The 14,079-nt window shown below is 37.7% G+C and overlaps 1 protein-coding gene across 12 annotated transcripts in view; it reads left to right on the forward strand.

The window, feature by feature from the left end:
* NAV3 (neuron navigator 3) overlaps nucleotides 1–14,079 on the forward strand; it is a 508,081-nt gene that overhangs the window by 369,487 nt on the left and 124,515 nt on the right. For 10 of the 12 annotated variants that reach the window (XM_085045498.1, XM_085045490.1, XM_085045433.1 and 7 more), the window contains 2 exons: nucleotides 419–558; nucleotides 7,529–8,564. In XM_085045498.1, the coding sequence (XP_084901624.1) occupies nucleotides 419–558; nucleotides 7,529–8,564 (1,176 nt within the window). Of the gene's footprint in view, nucleotides 1–418; nucleotides 559–1,523; nucleotides 1,630–7,528; nucleotides 8,565–14,079 lie in introns of those variants that run through there. The other 2 variants (XM_085045455.1, XM_085045539.1) reach the window with 2 other exon arrangements.

Genomic DNA, 14,079 nt, shown 5'->3' on the forward strand with positions numbered 1-14,079 from the left:
TTAGAGCAAGAGAGACAAAGTATTTCACAACTATGTATTGCTGTGCTTTCTAATCTATTTCTCTAATATCTCCTCTCCAAAAGTGACAGATTTTAATAAAGGTTGATATTGCACTTTAATATTTGTTAGGGTGAATCTGTTTTAGCAATGTTAATGGCAAATGCAAAGCATCTTCTTACGTCTTGTGACTCTAGAAAGCATCTTTTTCCTTTTGTGTGCATAATGATAAGCTTTTTTTTTTTCTCTGTGGAGTCTGACTAATTTGAATCCCCCTGTTTGTTGTTGCTTACCTGAATTCACTGGGTTTAATTGGTTTAAAATTGTGGTCTGATAGTTGCATACTGTCTCCTCTGTATGTTGCATTACATCAAATGAAGTGATTTCTCACTGATTCCTCACTGATTTCTCACCATTCCAGGCTTCCAGGACCCTCAAGGGTGCCAGCTGCAGGCAGCAGTACCAAAGTCCAGGGAGCTTCCAATTTAAATCGGAGAAGTCAGAGCTTTAACAGCATTGACAAAAACAAGCCTCCCCAATATGCAAACGGAAATGAAAAAGGTAAGAGATTAAAGTTACTAAGTCTACTCTCCATAACACACAAGAAGGGAAAGAAAAAACATCCACAAGGGTCAAAGAAGTGGTAAGGAAGACCCATGGAAACTGGAGCCTGAATTAGAACTTGCGGTTCAGTTGGGATTAAAGTTCAGATGTGAAAACATGCAAGATGTTCTAAACTATATTTTATCCATCCTTTGATGGAAATATCATGGGGTGATTACAAAGTAAAAGTTAATCCATATTAGATGCCTATAATCTTATTCCATGTTCGAGTCTACTCTTACCCAAAGGAATACTGCCATCATTTTCAGGGGACTTTGCATCTTAGCCTCTAATGGAGAAGAATCAGAATATTATGTTTGCATCAGAATGTTACATGCATCTGTTCTTTCAGAACCTTACCTAGTGTGTGTATAATACTGAATAAAGTATTGAAAATTAAGTCAAATTAAATGAAATTTTGCAGGGATTTGGAGCAGCCATTACAGCAATGGACTGACTACTGTGGGTCCTTCCGTTTCTCTCACCCTGAATCTATTTTCCTGGAAAATATGCCTCTTCTGGCTTTATCTCAAAAAGAATAATGCAAAAATGCAGCTTTCTGAGTTGTGTAACTAATCCATCCCCTTCCTCCCCTTCTTTCTTCCTTTGTGTAATGAACAGCATTTTATTCATATCTCTGGGTTAGAATTCAATTGAAAGTGATACAATATACATAGTACCCGTTTGCATCCTTGGGGTCTGTGGGAGGAACAAGTATGCAGTGAATGTTCTTCATCCAAGCAACAGGCAGCTATCCAGATTTTTTTTACAAAATTCTGATGAACACGCTTTGCCCCTAGCTGTATCTGAAGATATAAAACCATCCTTTCAATAGTTATTTCTTTATTTTTACTATCAGGATTGAATGTTTCACATAGTTCTATAGTGGGTTTTATTTTACTGAGGACTTGTTTGTGTCAAGACATCCAAGCTAAAACTAAAAAGAGATCAGAGTGAAAACTGAGCTGACACTGTAGTTCACAAATACGATAGTGAAGTTACGAAGTAGATGTGGCTGCTTGAATGAAGGTATGTACAGGGGTTTAGGTTTTAGAATTGCTTCATAATGTTGTCATGTTAGCAGCTGAAATATGTGAGAATGAAATTATTCAAGGTGAGACATGCTTGTAGATATTAATATTCTTAGTTCATTACTTGGAAACTGTCTTTCGACTGCTAAGGTTTGCATTTCATTGTACATTTATGTGACTTTCTGCAAGATATATTTCTTTACTTCCCCATTTCTTTACAGCAGAGAATGAGAACCTTGATGAGGTTTTTAGTGAAGTCATCACTTGCAAGAGGATAAGGGGTGGCTTTTTTGTAAAGTCAATCAATTCATTTTACAGGAAATAGAAAACATAACGTTGCATATCTGCAGACTACTGTATTTGAGATGTTTTAATCTCTTCTCTTTTTTCCTATCAAAACAGCAGAATAGATGAAAAAACATTAATTTTATGTGAAAATCAAAGATAAATACAAGATTGTTTTAGGGTGTAAAGTAGAGCTTCATTAGAGAAAATGACTGCTGTAAGTGCAAGTATAGCAAAATGATATTGTTTCATAATATCCTGAAAGAACCCAAGAACCTATATTTGAGTATGCTGTGCTGCTACTTTGCGTGAACAGAAAAACAACTGTACCATGCTATATTTTAAATTTAGCTATTATAGTGACAAATTTTTGAATATTACAATGAGATCTCCAAGTAGGTTTTTGATATTTTTAAAAGTATTTTAGGATGTTCTGTAACCTGAGATTTTTGAAGAATTTGTTTAGAAACAAACTTTAACCCGTACCATAGTAATAATATAAAGAAGCTCTTTTTAAGAAATAGTGTCACTATGCAGTAACAAATGATTTTTACTTACATTGCAGCACAAATAATAGACCTTATATTTCAATTTTTGCTTCTGATGCAGATGCTCAGAGCAGGATAACTTTTAACAGCTTGTTTTGAATAGATGCACAGTCCATATGCATTAATTTCTGAGACAAAGAGATTACTTGTGCTAGGTAAAGAGCTGCTAGATGTTGGGACCTCCAAACCTCTTTGAGGGCAGACCACTGTTACATTTTTCTCTGCTGTACACCTTCCTATATGTGCTATAAGGAGACCTCAGAAAATATATACAGCAAAAGATCTTTTTATTTTTTTTTTAAATCCAATTATAGGTAGTACTTGTAATCCATTCCTGCCTAACACAGTCACTCAGTCACAGTGGGGAATGGATATGTAGTCACAGAATTAAAGGAGATCTGAAGGTGAACCAAAAGATGTAATATCAGCCTTTTATTCAGTATTCCATTATTTAGTCTCTCATTGATACCATCTCCTTTGAAAGTTGCTTAGGGAGTATTTAAGCACGGTAAAAAACCTGGCTCCCCTGAGCAAATATGGGTTTCCTCTTCACTGCGCAGAGCCCAGTTTTCACCAACAGACCCGATCCATTGTGTGACACAGGTATCTGTGTATAGCTCTGATTAAATCAGAAACACAAAATGCACCAAACAATTAAACAAGCCATTAGATGAAACTTGCTTCTGGAGCTTTAGTGCGATTTTTTTTTTCTTCTGGACTTTTCAGCTTGTGGATCAATTTCAAAGAACATGTCTGCTTTTCAGACTTGTCAGATTTTTCTGCCTCCAACTTAATAACATAGAGATAGAAATAAAATAAAACTAGGAAAATTAAACTATTTAAGTGAAGTAATTATTCAGACAGTTAATAAGGTAGAAAACTAGCACATTTTGATTACAGCAGAGGAATAATGTTGTAATTCATGGCACATTTTTAAAACAGATCCTTAACCCTTAGATCTTAGAAACAGTGTATCTTTACCCTGATGAGTGTCACTGTGTCATAGAATTCCATTGCCAGCTTTTCAGTATAATTTAATTATATGAGATGGCGTTTGTGTCTTCTCCAAACTCAGTTTTAACACTATTTGGTTATTTTGCGCTTACTCACTCTGAGAAACTCTGCCCTGGAACTCTGTTGTGTGATGATGCAAATTGTTGTTCATCTGCAACCAATATGTATATCTAGAGCTAATTTGTGTATGTTTCTTCTGGTGCCACTATTTTTTGAGTGGTCCCTGGTTGTGTTCTCCCCTTCTGCTGATAAGTGGTAGCTACTTTCTCATGGACAGCTAAAAAGGGAGAGTTGAACAAGCTGAAGTCTTTTAATCTTACTAGATAGACGTCCCATTCCTTCAAACATCCCTATAGCAACACCTTGCAACTCTTCCATTTTCTACTAACCTTTTTTTATTGTGAGTGACTAAAATGGATAATCTGGACACCTGCCTACTACAGAATATTTAGATTATCCTACCTAACTTTGCTGCAGTGGAGGAGCTCCTGTGACAGAGGTTGTCTTCTCCAGCAGAACAGAACACAGCAAAGGTCACAGATGAGAAGACAAAGGCTGTTGATTATGTACTGGGCCCAAGTTCAACTCTTCTCATGTCCTTTATTTGTGCAATAGCCTATGAAAAGTGGATTTGAAAATGTCTATTTGATTATCATGGTCTTGCTGGGTTCTGGTAGAAATTTCTCTTTTTTGCACTGGGCACCTGGGGGTGTTGCATTGCTCCTGTGCCTTTACAGCAGAGGTTGAGCTCTGAAGCACTGAGTTCTCAAGCAGAAAACTGTTTTCACCACAAGCTGACTATGCATCTCAGCAATAAGGGGTTAAGCTTGAAAGCAAAGACTGACTTCTTGTAAAATTTAGTTTACAGAAATAAGAAATCCTTGTCATAGGTTGGGTTCACTCTGTCTCAAAATCACCACAAGGTGGGGATAGGTTTCACGTTATGAACAGCTAAAGCCAAGCCCAATTGAACATGCGGAAAGCAGTTAGTTGTGTGCAGCTTCAAGTAATACATTTGTGCTGGAGGTGTGGGAGGGTGAAGAGATCTTTTAATTCCAAATGTTTAAACATAAAGACAGGTTGTCAATATTTCTTGAGAGTATGCAGTTCACATGTCTTGTAGAAATATTAAGGATTCCCTTTAAACTAAAGATTAATGGCAAGTTAAAGTCTGTAATTTTTTGTTGCTGTTTATGATTTGTGACATAGGGATCAAATAAATACCAGTGGTTCCAGGAACCTGGGGGTTTTTTGCTGTATATGTAGCAGAACAAGCTGTTGATCAAACAGTAAATACACTTCTTTTTACATTTTTTCCCTCAACCAGTTTAATATTATACAGCCGGAAATAATGCATGCCTTCTTCTTTTTAAACAGAACAATTTTTTTTAGTAAAACTAAAAGCCTGAAGCCATACAAATGTATCATAACTAATACAACAGAAAATAGTGGCATCCCACTGCTCACCGATTGTTACTTGTATTCCTTATTAGCTTTGCATATTCCTATCATGAATTGTTCTTCTGCAAAACTATTGGTATTGGTTAAGACCCCAATTCTCCAGTGTATTTAGGGTGAGCTTAGTGCAAGACAGCATGTGTCCAAGTGCACACCCACTTCTGAGCTATCAGCCCTGGGGCTGATTCCTGGTAAAAATTAAGAAAGCCTGAGGGCTGCAGTAATTTCCAACAGCTGTGGTTGGCCTCAGGCTCTCTTCCAGCATCTGAGGCTCACCAGACAATAGCAGAGGCCCAGCCACAATTCCTGCCTTGGTCCCAAGGGAGGGATCAGCTATGCAGCTGCCCACCAAAGGTGCTCCGTGGTGCAACCTGGAGCCTGGGGAATACGCTGTAACTTTGGTGTCACAAAAAATACTCTGAAGCAAGCCAAAATGTTAATTAGGCAAGTTAATGTTTCCTTGCTTAGAGCAGGACTCAGCAGAGCTGCTTGAAACCTTTTGTGAAGGTGGAATGAGCTCATTTACAGAATCACAGAATGTGTCAGGTTGGAGGTTCACAGTGGATCACCTGGTCCAACCCTTCTGCCCAAGCAGGGTCGTCTCAGAACACATGGAACAGGGTTGCATCCAGATGATTTCTGAGTATTTCCCGTGAGGGAGACTTCATAACCTCTCTGGGCAATCTGTTCCAGTGCTCTGTCACTCACACAGTAAAGAAATTCTTCCTCATTTTCAAGTGGAACTTCACGTGCATCAGGGTCTGCCTGTTGCCTCTTGCCCAATTGCTGGCATCACTGAGAAGAGACTGACTTGATGCCCTCCCTCCAGATACTTGTACACATTGATGAGGTCTCCTCTCAGTCATCTCTTCTGGAGGCTGAAAGGCCCAACTCTCACAGCCTGTTCTTGTGAGAGAGGTGCTCCAGTCTCTTCATCTTTGTCACCCATGTAGTGTTGTGGCATTTGCATATCAGGCTGAGGAGCACACAAAAAAAACCTGCACAGATGAAATTATATAGCATCTACTGAGGTGGAGGGGATTGACTTAGTGGAACTAGTTGTTGATAATGTTAAGTAAAAATGTTACATGTTGTCATGTTACTTTTGCTCAGATAATTTTATTTAATATTTTTAAACTAGAACTTGTTAATGCTACTCAGAGCAGTAAATTTTGCTATGTTTGCATTCTCTTGTTAAAGAAAAAACAGCTCCACTTTCAGTATTCTCAAAATTCTGCCTTTCCTGTATGTATTAGCAGCCTTCAGACTTCCAGATGGGAAGTCGGATCTTGAGGTTTAGGACTGAGATTGCATAAATGAAAATGATGCATAACTTCATACTCTGTGCTGAAGGGACAAATGTCCTCAGCATTCTCGTCTCTAATATTATTCACACAGGGGGGCCTCAAGGTATGACAATACTATGTGTGTATGCAAGGCATCAGGCACTCCTTTTACCATTACATGAACTATACTTGCATTGCATGTTTCATGGGTTTTCTTGCAGTACACAATCCAATATACTATAGGCAGGCTCACATCTAATTCCCTAACAGTTCCAATACTGAATGGCAAGACAGGATAGATCCACTAAAAGAAAATATGTCAGCTGCTGAAATAGCTATGTACTGCATGATTTGATTGCTATTACCACTTCATTTCTCTGGTGCTCCAGAGTGATGGTGTTTATATACTCAGATATATCTTGGGAATCTAAACTTCCTACAAAAGAGCTTAACCCTTTTGTACATTGGTCTGTTTTGCTTAATAAGGCTAGATGATGAAAATCACTTCTGTTAATTGGCATTGTTTGATTATTGCAGAAGGAGCCTTGTTCTCATTCATTCTAAAGATCCACTGAAGTTCCCGGGTGATATAAATGTAGTGAATGTGCCAGAGCCCTCTGTACCTACCTGAGTTCACACCCAAAACAGCTATCATTGCTGTACCCATGCAGATGATATATCACTGTAACTTTTAAGTACTGACATTGGTGAAATTGTTGATAAAATTTTTTCCCACCTATGAAAGTGTACTGGGATAAGTTCCTGAGCTGCTAAATATTGTTAATGGTACTTAAAACTAAAAATGTATGGTCACCTGCCCTTTTTGTTTTTATGAATATTGATTTTATCCATTTAATTTCAGTATTACTGAATCCTCCTCCTCTTTCCTAAAACCTTGGCTTTCTAGCACCTATTTTTCTTTCACTAAACATCAAACCCATCTTTGTCCAGTTTTGTTTTTCTGCCAGAATTGTAGCATTCTTTTTTCTTCTATGTCTCAGCATTTAGTTATCAACAAGTGATTGGAAGAATCTAAAATTAGAAGGCTTGATTTGCGTAATGAAATTTTTGTAATTAAGGCTTTTCTGAGGCTTTCTTTGGCTTGTGGAAGTATTAAACAACACCACGATAATGGAGGAAAGAAAGGCATTTTCTATTAGTATCCTTCATGTTCCATGTGCATATAAGTTGTGCTTATTATAGGTCACATGTAAGTGTGTTTTAAATGCCAGGGGACTATGATATAATTTTCAAGCAGGAGATGGGAGAGTAACTATACCATTATGTATTTTTTCTGTTTTTTAAGCAGATTCACCAAAAGGCCCTCACCCCTCTGCAGGCATGAATGGAAATGTGCAGCATCCCACCAGCACCGGGCAGCAGCAGGTCTCTGCCATACCCTCTCCAAGTGCCAGCAAGCCTTGGCGCAGCAAATCCATGAATGTCAAACACAGTGCGACCTCTACCATGCTGTCTGTGAAGCAGCCTAGTCCCGCAACCTCCCCTACTCCAACTTCAGACAGGCTCAAGCCACCCCCTTCTGAAGGTGTGAAGCCCCCTTCATCTGGACAAAAATCTATGCTGGAAAAATTCAAGCTGGTTAATGCCAGGACTGCTCTGAGACCTCCTTTGTCACTGAGCTCAGGACCCAGTGATGGTGGGAGAGAGGATGACAACTTCTCAGAGTGTGGTGAAATGGATGTCTTAAGTGGGGTGAACAGCGGCGGCTCCACAAGTAGCAGTCCCAAAGTATCACCGAAGTTAACCCCTCCAAAAGCTGGCAGCAAAAATCTCAGCAATAAAAAGTCTTTGCTACAGCCAAAGGACAAAGAGGAAAAGAACAGGGACAAAAACAAAGTTTGCACTGAGAAAGCAGTCAAGGAAGAGAAGGATCAGGTCATTGAAACATCTGCAAAGAAGAGCTCAAAAATTGCAAGTCTAATCCCAAAGGGAAGCAAGACGACAGCAGCCAAGAAAGAAAGTTTAATACCGTCTTCTAGTGGGATCCCAAAACCTGGGTCAAAGGTGGCAACAGCAAAGCAGAGCACTTCCTCCACCTGCACAGGGAGTAAGGAGGTTGAAAAACTGAGGACTACTAAAGGAAACCAGTCCCAGTCAACACCAAAATCTCAGCTTAATGAGAAGGCTTCTCCTTCCTCTGGTCTTGCTTCTTCTGAAGGGAAAGAAACAAGTGCTGCTCTCCCCCCAGGATCCTCCATAGCTCTGTCAGCCTCCATGGCTGCAGGCAGTGGCCAAGGCACAGGAAATGGTGTAGTCCAGCTCCCTCAGCAACAGCAATACAGCCACCCCAACACTGCCACGGTAGCTCCTTTCATTTATAGGTAAGATCATAGAGGAAAATTGGGTTTGTGCTGCCATTTGGGAAAGAGTGCTAAAATAGGTAAAGTAATGGTGGATCACGCTGTTATTCCCCAGTTTCTGTCACAGCATCATGACAATGTTTTCCTAATACTATTTTTTAATTAATGTTATTGTATGAACAATTTCTTACAAGAACTCTGAGTCTTTACCTTGTACAAAAGCAATCCACTGCAAATATTTGCCATTTAAAATTCAGGGTGTTTTGATTAGAAATACAGATCATATGGTACATTCTCTGTGCTGCTTTTGAAAGGTCACAGCTGAGTCAGGTTTGTACTGCGAATATTCTTGTTTGCATTCAAAGAACCTCAACATCTATTTGCTAATATTTGACAATATTTGGTTAAAATTCACTGTTCTCTTAAAAGATCATAAAATAAACTCTTGGTGTTTTCAGCATATGTAACAAAACTGGTGGGTATTTGAAGAAAAACCATACAGAAACTTTTTAAAGTATTTAAAAATATTTCATCAATTTGTGTAGACAGAAAAGGTTGCTGTTTGCAGTTCTTTTCCTGCTTAGTTTTTTGCCTGAACTACGTGTAGGTTAGCTCCCTGGAGGCAATTAATTTTTTCAGGCAGTAGTAAATCTTCAGATCGCCAAGGCTCTGGCACAGAAGAATGAACAGTTAAATGTATCAATCTTTGTCTGAATTTATTTTGCCATATGATAGAAATTTAAGAGAAGCTGGGAGATTTCTCTGTTGTACAACTCAGAAGACAGAGTAAGTGTAGAAAGATTGACAGGCTGATTGGAATAATGTTTTCAGATGTCAGCTGTTGGAGGGCTTTAGCTACAGTTGTGGGTAAATTTAACATCTGATAAAATGACAAATACATTATTAAGCAAAGTATACTGCCAGTTTTTGTTAGTGAGTAGTGCTCCAGATAATCTTGGCTAAAGATTAAAGAGGTGATGAAGTAGGCTCTGAGGAAGTATATATATCATTACACACAACTAAACACAGCTTCAAAACCAATCTGGATGACTGATAAGTTCAGAAAACCATATGGGAGGGAGAAAAGGCTCAATATAGGTTATGTTTATTCTAATATGCAGTGGAGCCTCTTGAGTTTCATTTAGATGGATCATTGGTTGCCCTTAATATGCATGTGACTATCTGGAATAACCGCAGTGATAAAAATTATTTGTGGTGTGGTACATAGGATAGCCTACATGTGTGTTAGGGTGCATATATAATGAGATAAAAAAAGAAGCTATGCTTTGCCTTCAGAAGTATGTGCTGTTAAATGGCTATTTTACTGCATATTGATGCTATTTCACTGCATGATGGAAATGTCTTAGCATTCTTTTAAGCTCCATCTTGAAGCAAATTGTATTTTGAACTTTAAAGGGTGATAGAAGCATGGATCTTCCAGTAAAAATTGTTACTAGTAATTGTCTCTTTGCTTCAAACAGCAAAGGAGACTATTTGAAGTTAAATCTCACATGAAAATAAAATTCTCAGAGCCAGTGTCTGATCTCAGAATGCCATAAACCCAGAGTAATAGACTGACTTTGATGAGGTTACTTCAATATGTATCTCTCTGACTGACTGCAGAATCTGACTCAAAAATATATAGTAACTACATTTCTTAAAAATCTCGAGGGCTTTGTAATACCACACGATGATTTCATAGAAAAATATAAATATAACCAAGGATAAAATATCCAAATTTTCCAAGTCAGCATATTTATTTCTGTGGATATATGGTAAGTGGAAATGAGCAAGAACTGGGGTACTATATTTACATTTTTTGTTCCTCAACATAATTGTTTTCAAAGCAGTCACCACAATTTATACACAGAATTTTCAGGTGAGCTTTTTAATAGCTTTATGTGAGTTAGTAAACAATGGATACCATTTAGACTAACAAAGTTTTTTTTTTCCAGATAGGAAGAATATCTAGGCTCTAGATTATACTGCAGTCCTTGCAAAAAAATTTTAAAAAAATTTAGTAAAAATACAATGCTTTTTATCCAGAATTCTGCAGAATCTTGCCATGTAATTGTGTCCTCTATTTAGACTGTTAGCACAAGCATAAATATGCTAGTACTTTCTTTGATTCATTGCTGATACTTGCAGATACCATATATTTTGAAATATCTTTTTGTTAACCAAGAGGCTATCACTGTAGATTTGTGAGGAAAAGGAAGTATATCAAGGAGATTTTTTTGAGATGGCTATGAATTTTGCTTAAATAATTAATTCAAACCTATAATAATTATCAATAGTCATATTTTCAAGAAGTCTGTATTTTTATTAATGGACAGTAGATAGAAAATACTGTTTTACTGGGAGGTTCTCAAATGGCATATTGCACTATTCAGCTTTGCAGACTTGGTGCTTTGTCCTATCTCATATCACATTGTATTTTCATTCCTCTTAAACACCTGACATCAAAATTCATATGGGATTACTACTTCTCTTCAAAGATTCGCAGCAATAGAATTGCATTTGAGATAATCTAAATGGGTATAATTAAAATTCTTCCATTCTGCCAGCAAGTGATTATTTATTTTCAAATTTGGCTATGAATATATTATTTACAGTCTCATATGTGTCCCCTCTGAAGTTGACTGTCCAACTGATACAAGACTGAAGTAGATGTAATTTATTTGCCAGAAAACTTGATAAGAGAGATACAGTAGGAAGGTGTAAGAGACTGTATAATCGTTTAAAGTACACCAGCCACTCCTTAAAATGACATTCTTCTACTTAGACAGATTTGTAGGAAGATGGGAATTGGGCCATTTTTCAGAGTCCCTTAGACTTGTATTGAAATTGGTGGTACAATTTAGCTGTTGTCCCAGTGGTGCTTAAATTTTTAATGGAGAAGAGTAACAGAGAAATTCAGTACTTACTAGGCTACAGTGCAAACTGGGGGAAAAAAGTAAATCAATGAAAACAAAGAAAGATACCTGGATCTCTCTCCTAAAAATAAGAGAATAGGTTCATTTCCCAGTGTTAATTTTCCATGCTCAAAAGTGGAATTTAACCTTCAGTACTAATCATTTTCTTGCCCAGAGAAGAGCCCATTGCATGCAATCATTGTTGGGTTGTTTTGGGGTTTTTTTGGGTTTTTTTTTTGGGGTTTTTTTTTAATGACTCAAATTGTATACGTTTGCATTATTTCCATAAAATGGGGAAAACAACTAATAGTCCCAGGAGTAACGGGTCAAAAGTCTTTAATTGATACAAATCATCATAACCCTACCAGAAGTAATGTGGTATGATGAAATTAATGTTTGCTGTGAATTTACTGAAAGAGTAAAGGAATATTTTAGTAGGAGAACATTGGGTTGTAACTGGATGCATGTACTGCACTTCAGCTGTATTTTATTGACTCCTCCAGTAACCACTGTAGGAGCTTAGTAGGTCTCTTTTCCACAGCTGAAATATAAAATCGGAAACTCCTAAATCCCAGGGCCTGTGGTGCTCAGAAATTGCTTTTTGCCTGAAATTCTGGAAGTATAGAAACTGCTGCAGAGAATTAGCTGACCACTCATCATCCTGAGCTGCACTTCTATGTTGTGTTTTGCCTAAATTTCAATTTTTCAGCTAAATTGTAGTTTATGATAGCAACATCTGGAAGAAGTTTCTGAATTGCAATCTTGCAGAGATATTCTTTCAGTGTTAATGCTGGACTTCAAATACCAGTTTGGCTCTCCCTTTGTCCTGCAGAGTAATGAACTGGTAACTACAGCTACCTAATAGGTTGGTGTAGAGAAGATGGTGCCAGACACTTCTCTTAAATGCAGGGAGAAAGGGTAAGAGGTAACAGATGTGAGTTACAGCAGGGGAGGTGCAGACTGAAAATTAGAAAAATACGGTTTTACCTGGAGGGTGGTGAAACACTGGTGGAGGTGTTGGAACCTCTGTCCTTGGCTATGTCCCAGACCCAACAGAACAAGGCTCTGAGCAATGGAACATAACCAGGGCTGCTTTAAGAAAGTCATTGGATCACCGTGTAGTAAATGTCATTGGATCAGATGGCACCTAGAATACCTTTCTGATCTGAATTACTTTATGATTCTGGAAGGACTAAAATGCTCAACAAGATAGGGGCAGAAAAAGGAAATATCAGTGTAATAAGTAAACATTTTATTGGGTACAAAAACTTTCTTCCCAAGTCTTTTACTACATGGTGATTAACATAATTCTTTTACTAGGCCATAGCTTCAAGGGTGTGCTGGAGGTTCAGGGCGAGACAGATGGGAAGGAGGATATAATCTTGTTGTAACTCTGGAAGCACAGTGATATTCAATTCCAGATGCTTGTTCAGGATGTTTTTATACAGGCTTAGGGAAAAAAATTATACTACTCTTCAAGGATCCTGAAACCATAGCATCTGCAGGGTTTCTTGAAGCCATATTTATGTCCAGTTTTAATGACAAGAAGCTATTTCTGTGTCACTGGTTGTGGAGTTGAAACTAAGTTTACAGTAAGAACATTCTGTCAGTTAATTGTGTTTGTTAATAATAGATTATGCCACTAAACATACTTTCTTAAATTAAGTGAGGACTCAAAGTCATGCTGCAGTGCTTTATTGATTCCTGTTATTTACATTGCTGGTGTGAAAATAAAGCAACAGTCACTACCAAAATATTGCCATCGTGAACATTGCCACTCACCAGTTTTACTTGTGACAAATACATGGTCTTTAGACAAATCCTCCCATTTTTCTGTGACTGATTTTCAAGTAATAGTGCAAGAAAAGTTTCTGTTGAAGAGGTGTTAGTTTAAGAGATGGGAAGAAACATACTGTTCAGGCTTCTGTAACTGGCAGCCCTACTAACCCTTTCATAAACCAACTAAATTTTATCTTAAACTGGTAAATCCTCACTATTACAATGGGAAGGTTCCTGCAGAAATTCACTCACAACATTTTTCAAAATTGTTTGCATCCTGCGTGATTAGATTACATCCATTTATTACTTTGTTCATATTGCCCATTGACTTAAAAAGGTGTTTTCCCTCTCTTTGATTGCTCTTTTTAAATATGTGAGGGAATAATCCCATCCCCTTCCTTCTCTTTCGTGAGGCTAAACAAAATCAACTCTTATTTTTTTTGGGGGGGAGGGGTTTGTTTGTTTGGTTTTTTATTTGTTTGTTTTTCAGAAGGGTTTCCCTTTAGCATCCTAGTAGCCCTTCCTTGCATCTGTTCCCAGTTTAACTCACAATTCTTGAACATGGGTTATCGAACTGCTCGTATTGCAGACATGGCCCTGCCAATGTGTTACACAATCTAGACAGCTGCATCTCAGAGAGCTGTTGGAAAAACGCCGCCATATTCATCTGATACCTTTTGGAATGTCAACTAAAATGCAAACACATCTTTGATGTTTTTTCTGTTTATTTAAGGTTGGATATTTTGTTAGAGACAGGAAATGACTGACTGTGTCAGAGACCACTTTTTAACTAGTGTTTCAAATTTTGTTCTTAATTACCCCATAGAGGCTCATTTTAATCA

Source organism: Lichenostomus cassidix, chromosome 1Aa (genome assembly GCF_008360975.1).
Source record: "Lichenostomus cassidix isolate B80296 chromosome 1Aa, HeHo_3.0, whole genome shotgun sequence".
Classification (NCBI taxonomy): domain Eukaryota; kingdom Metazoa; phylum Chordata; class Aves; order Passeriformes; family Meliphagidae; genus Lichenostomus; species Lichenostomus cassidix.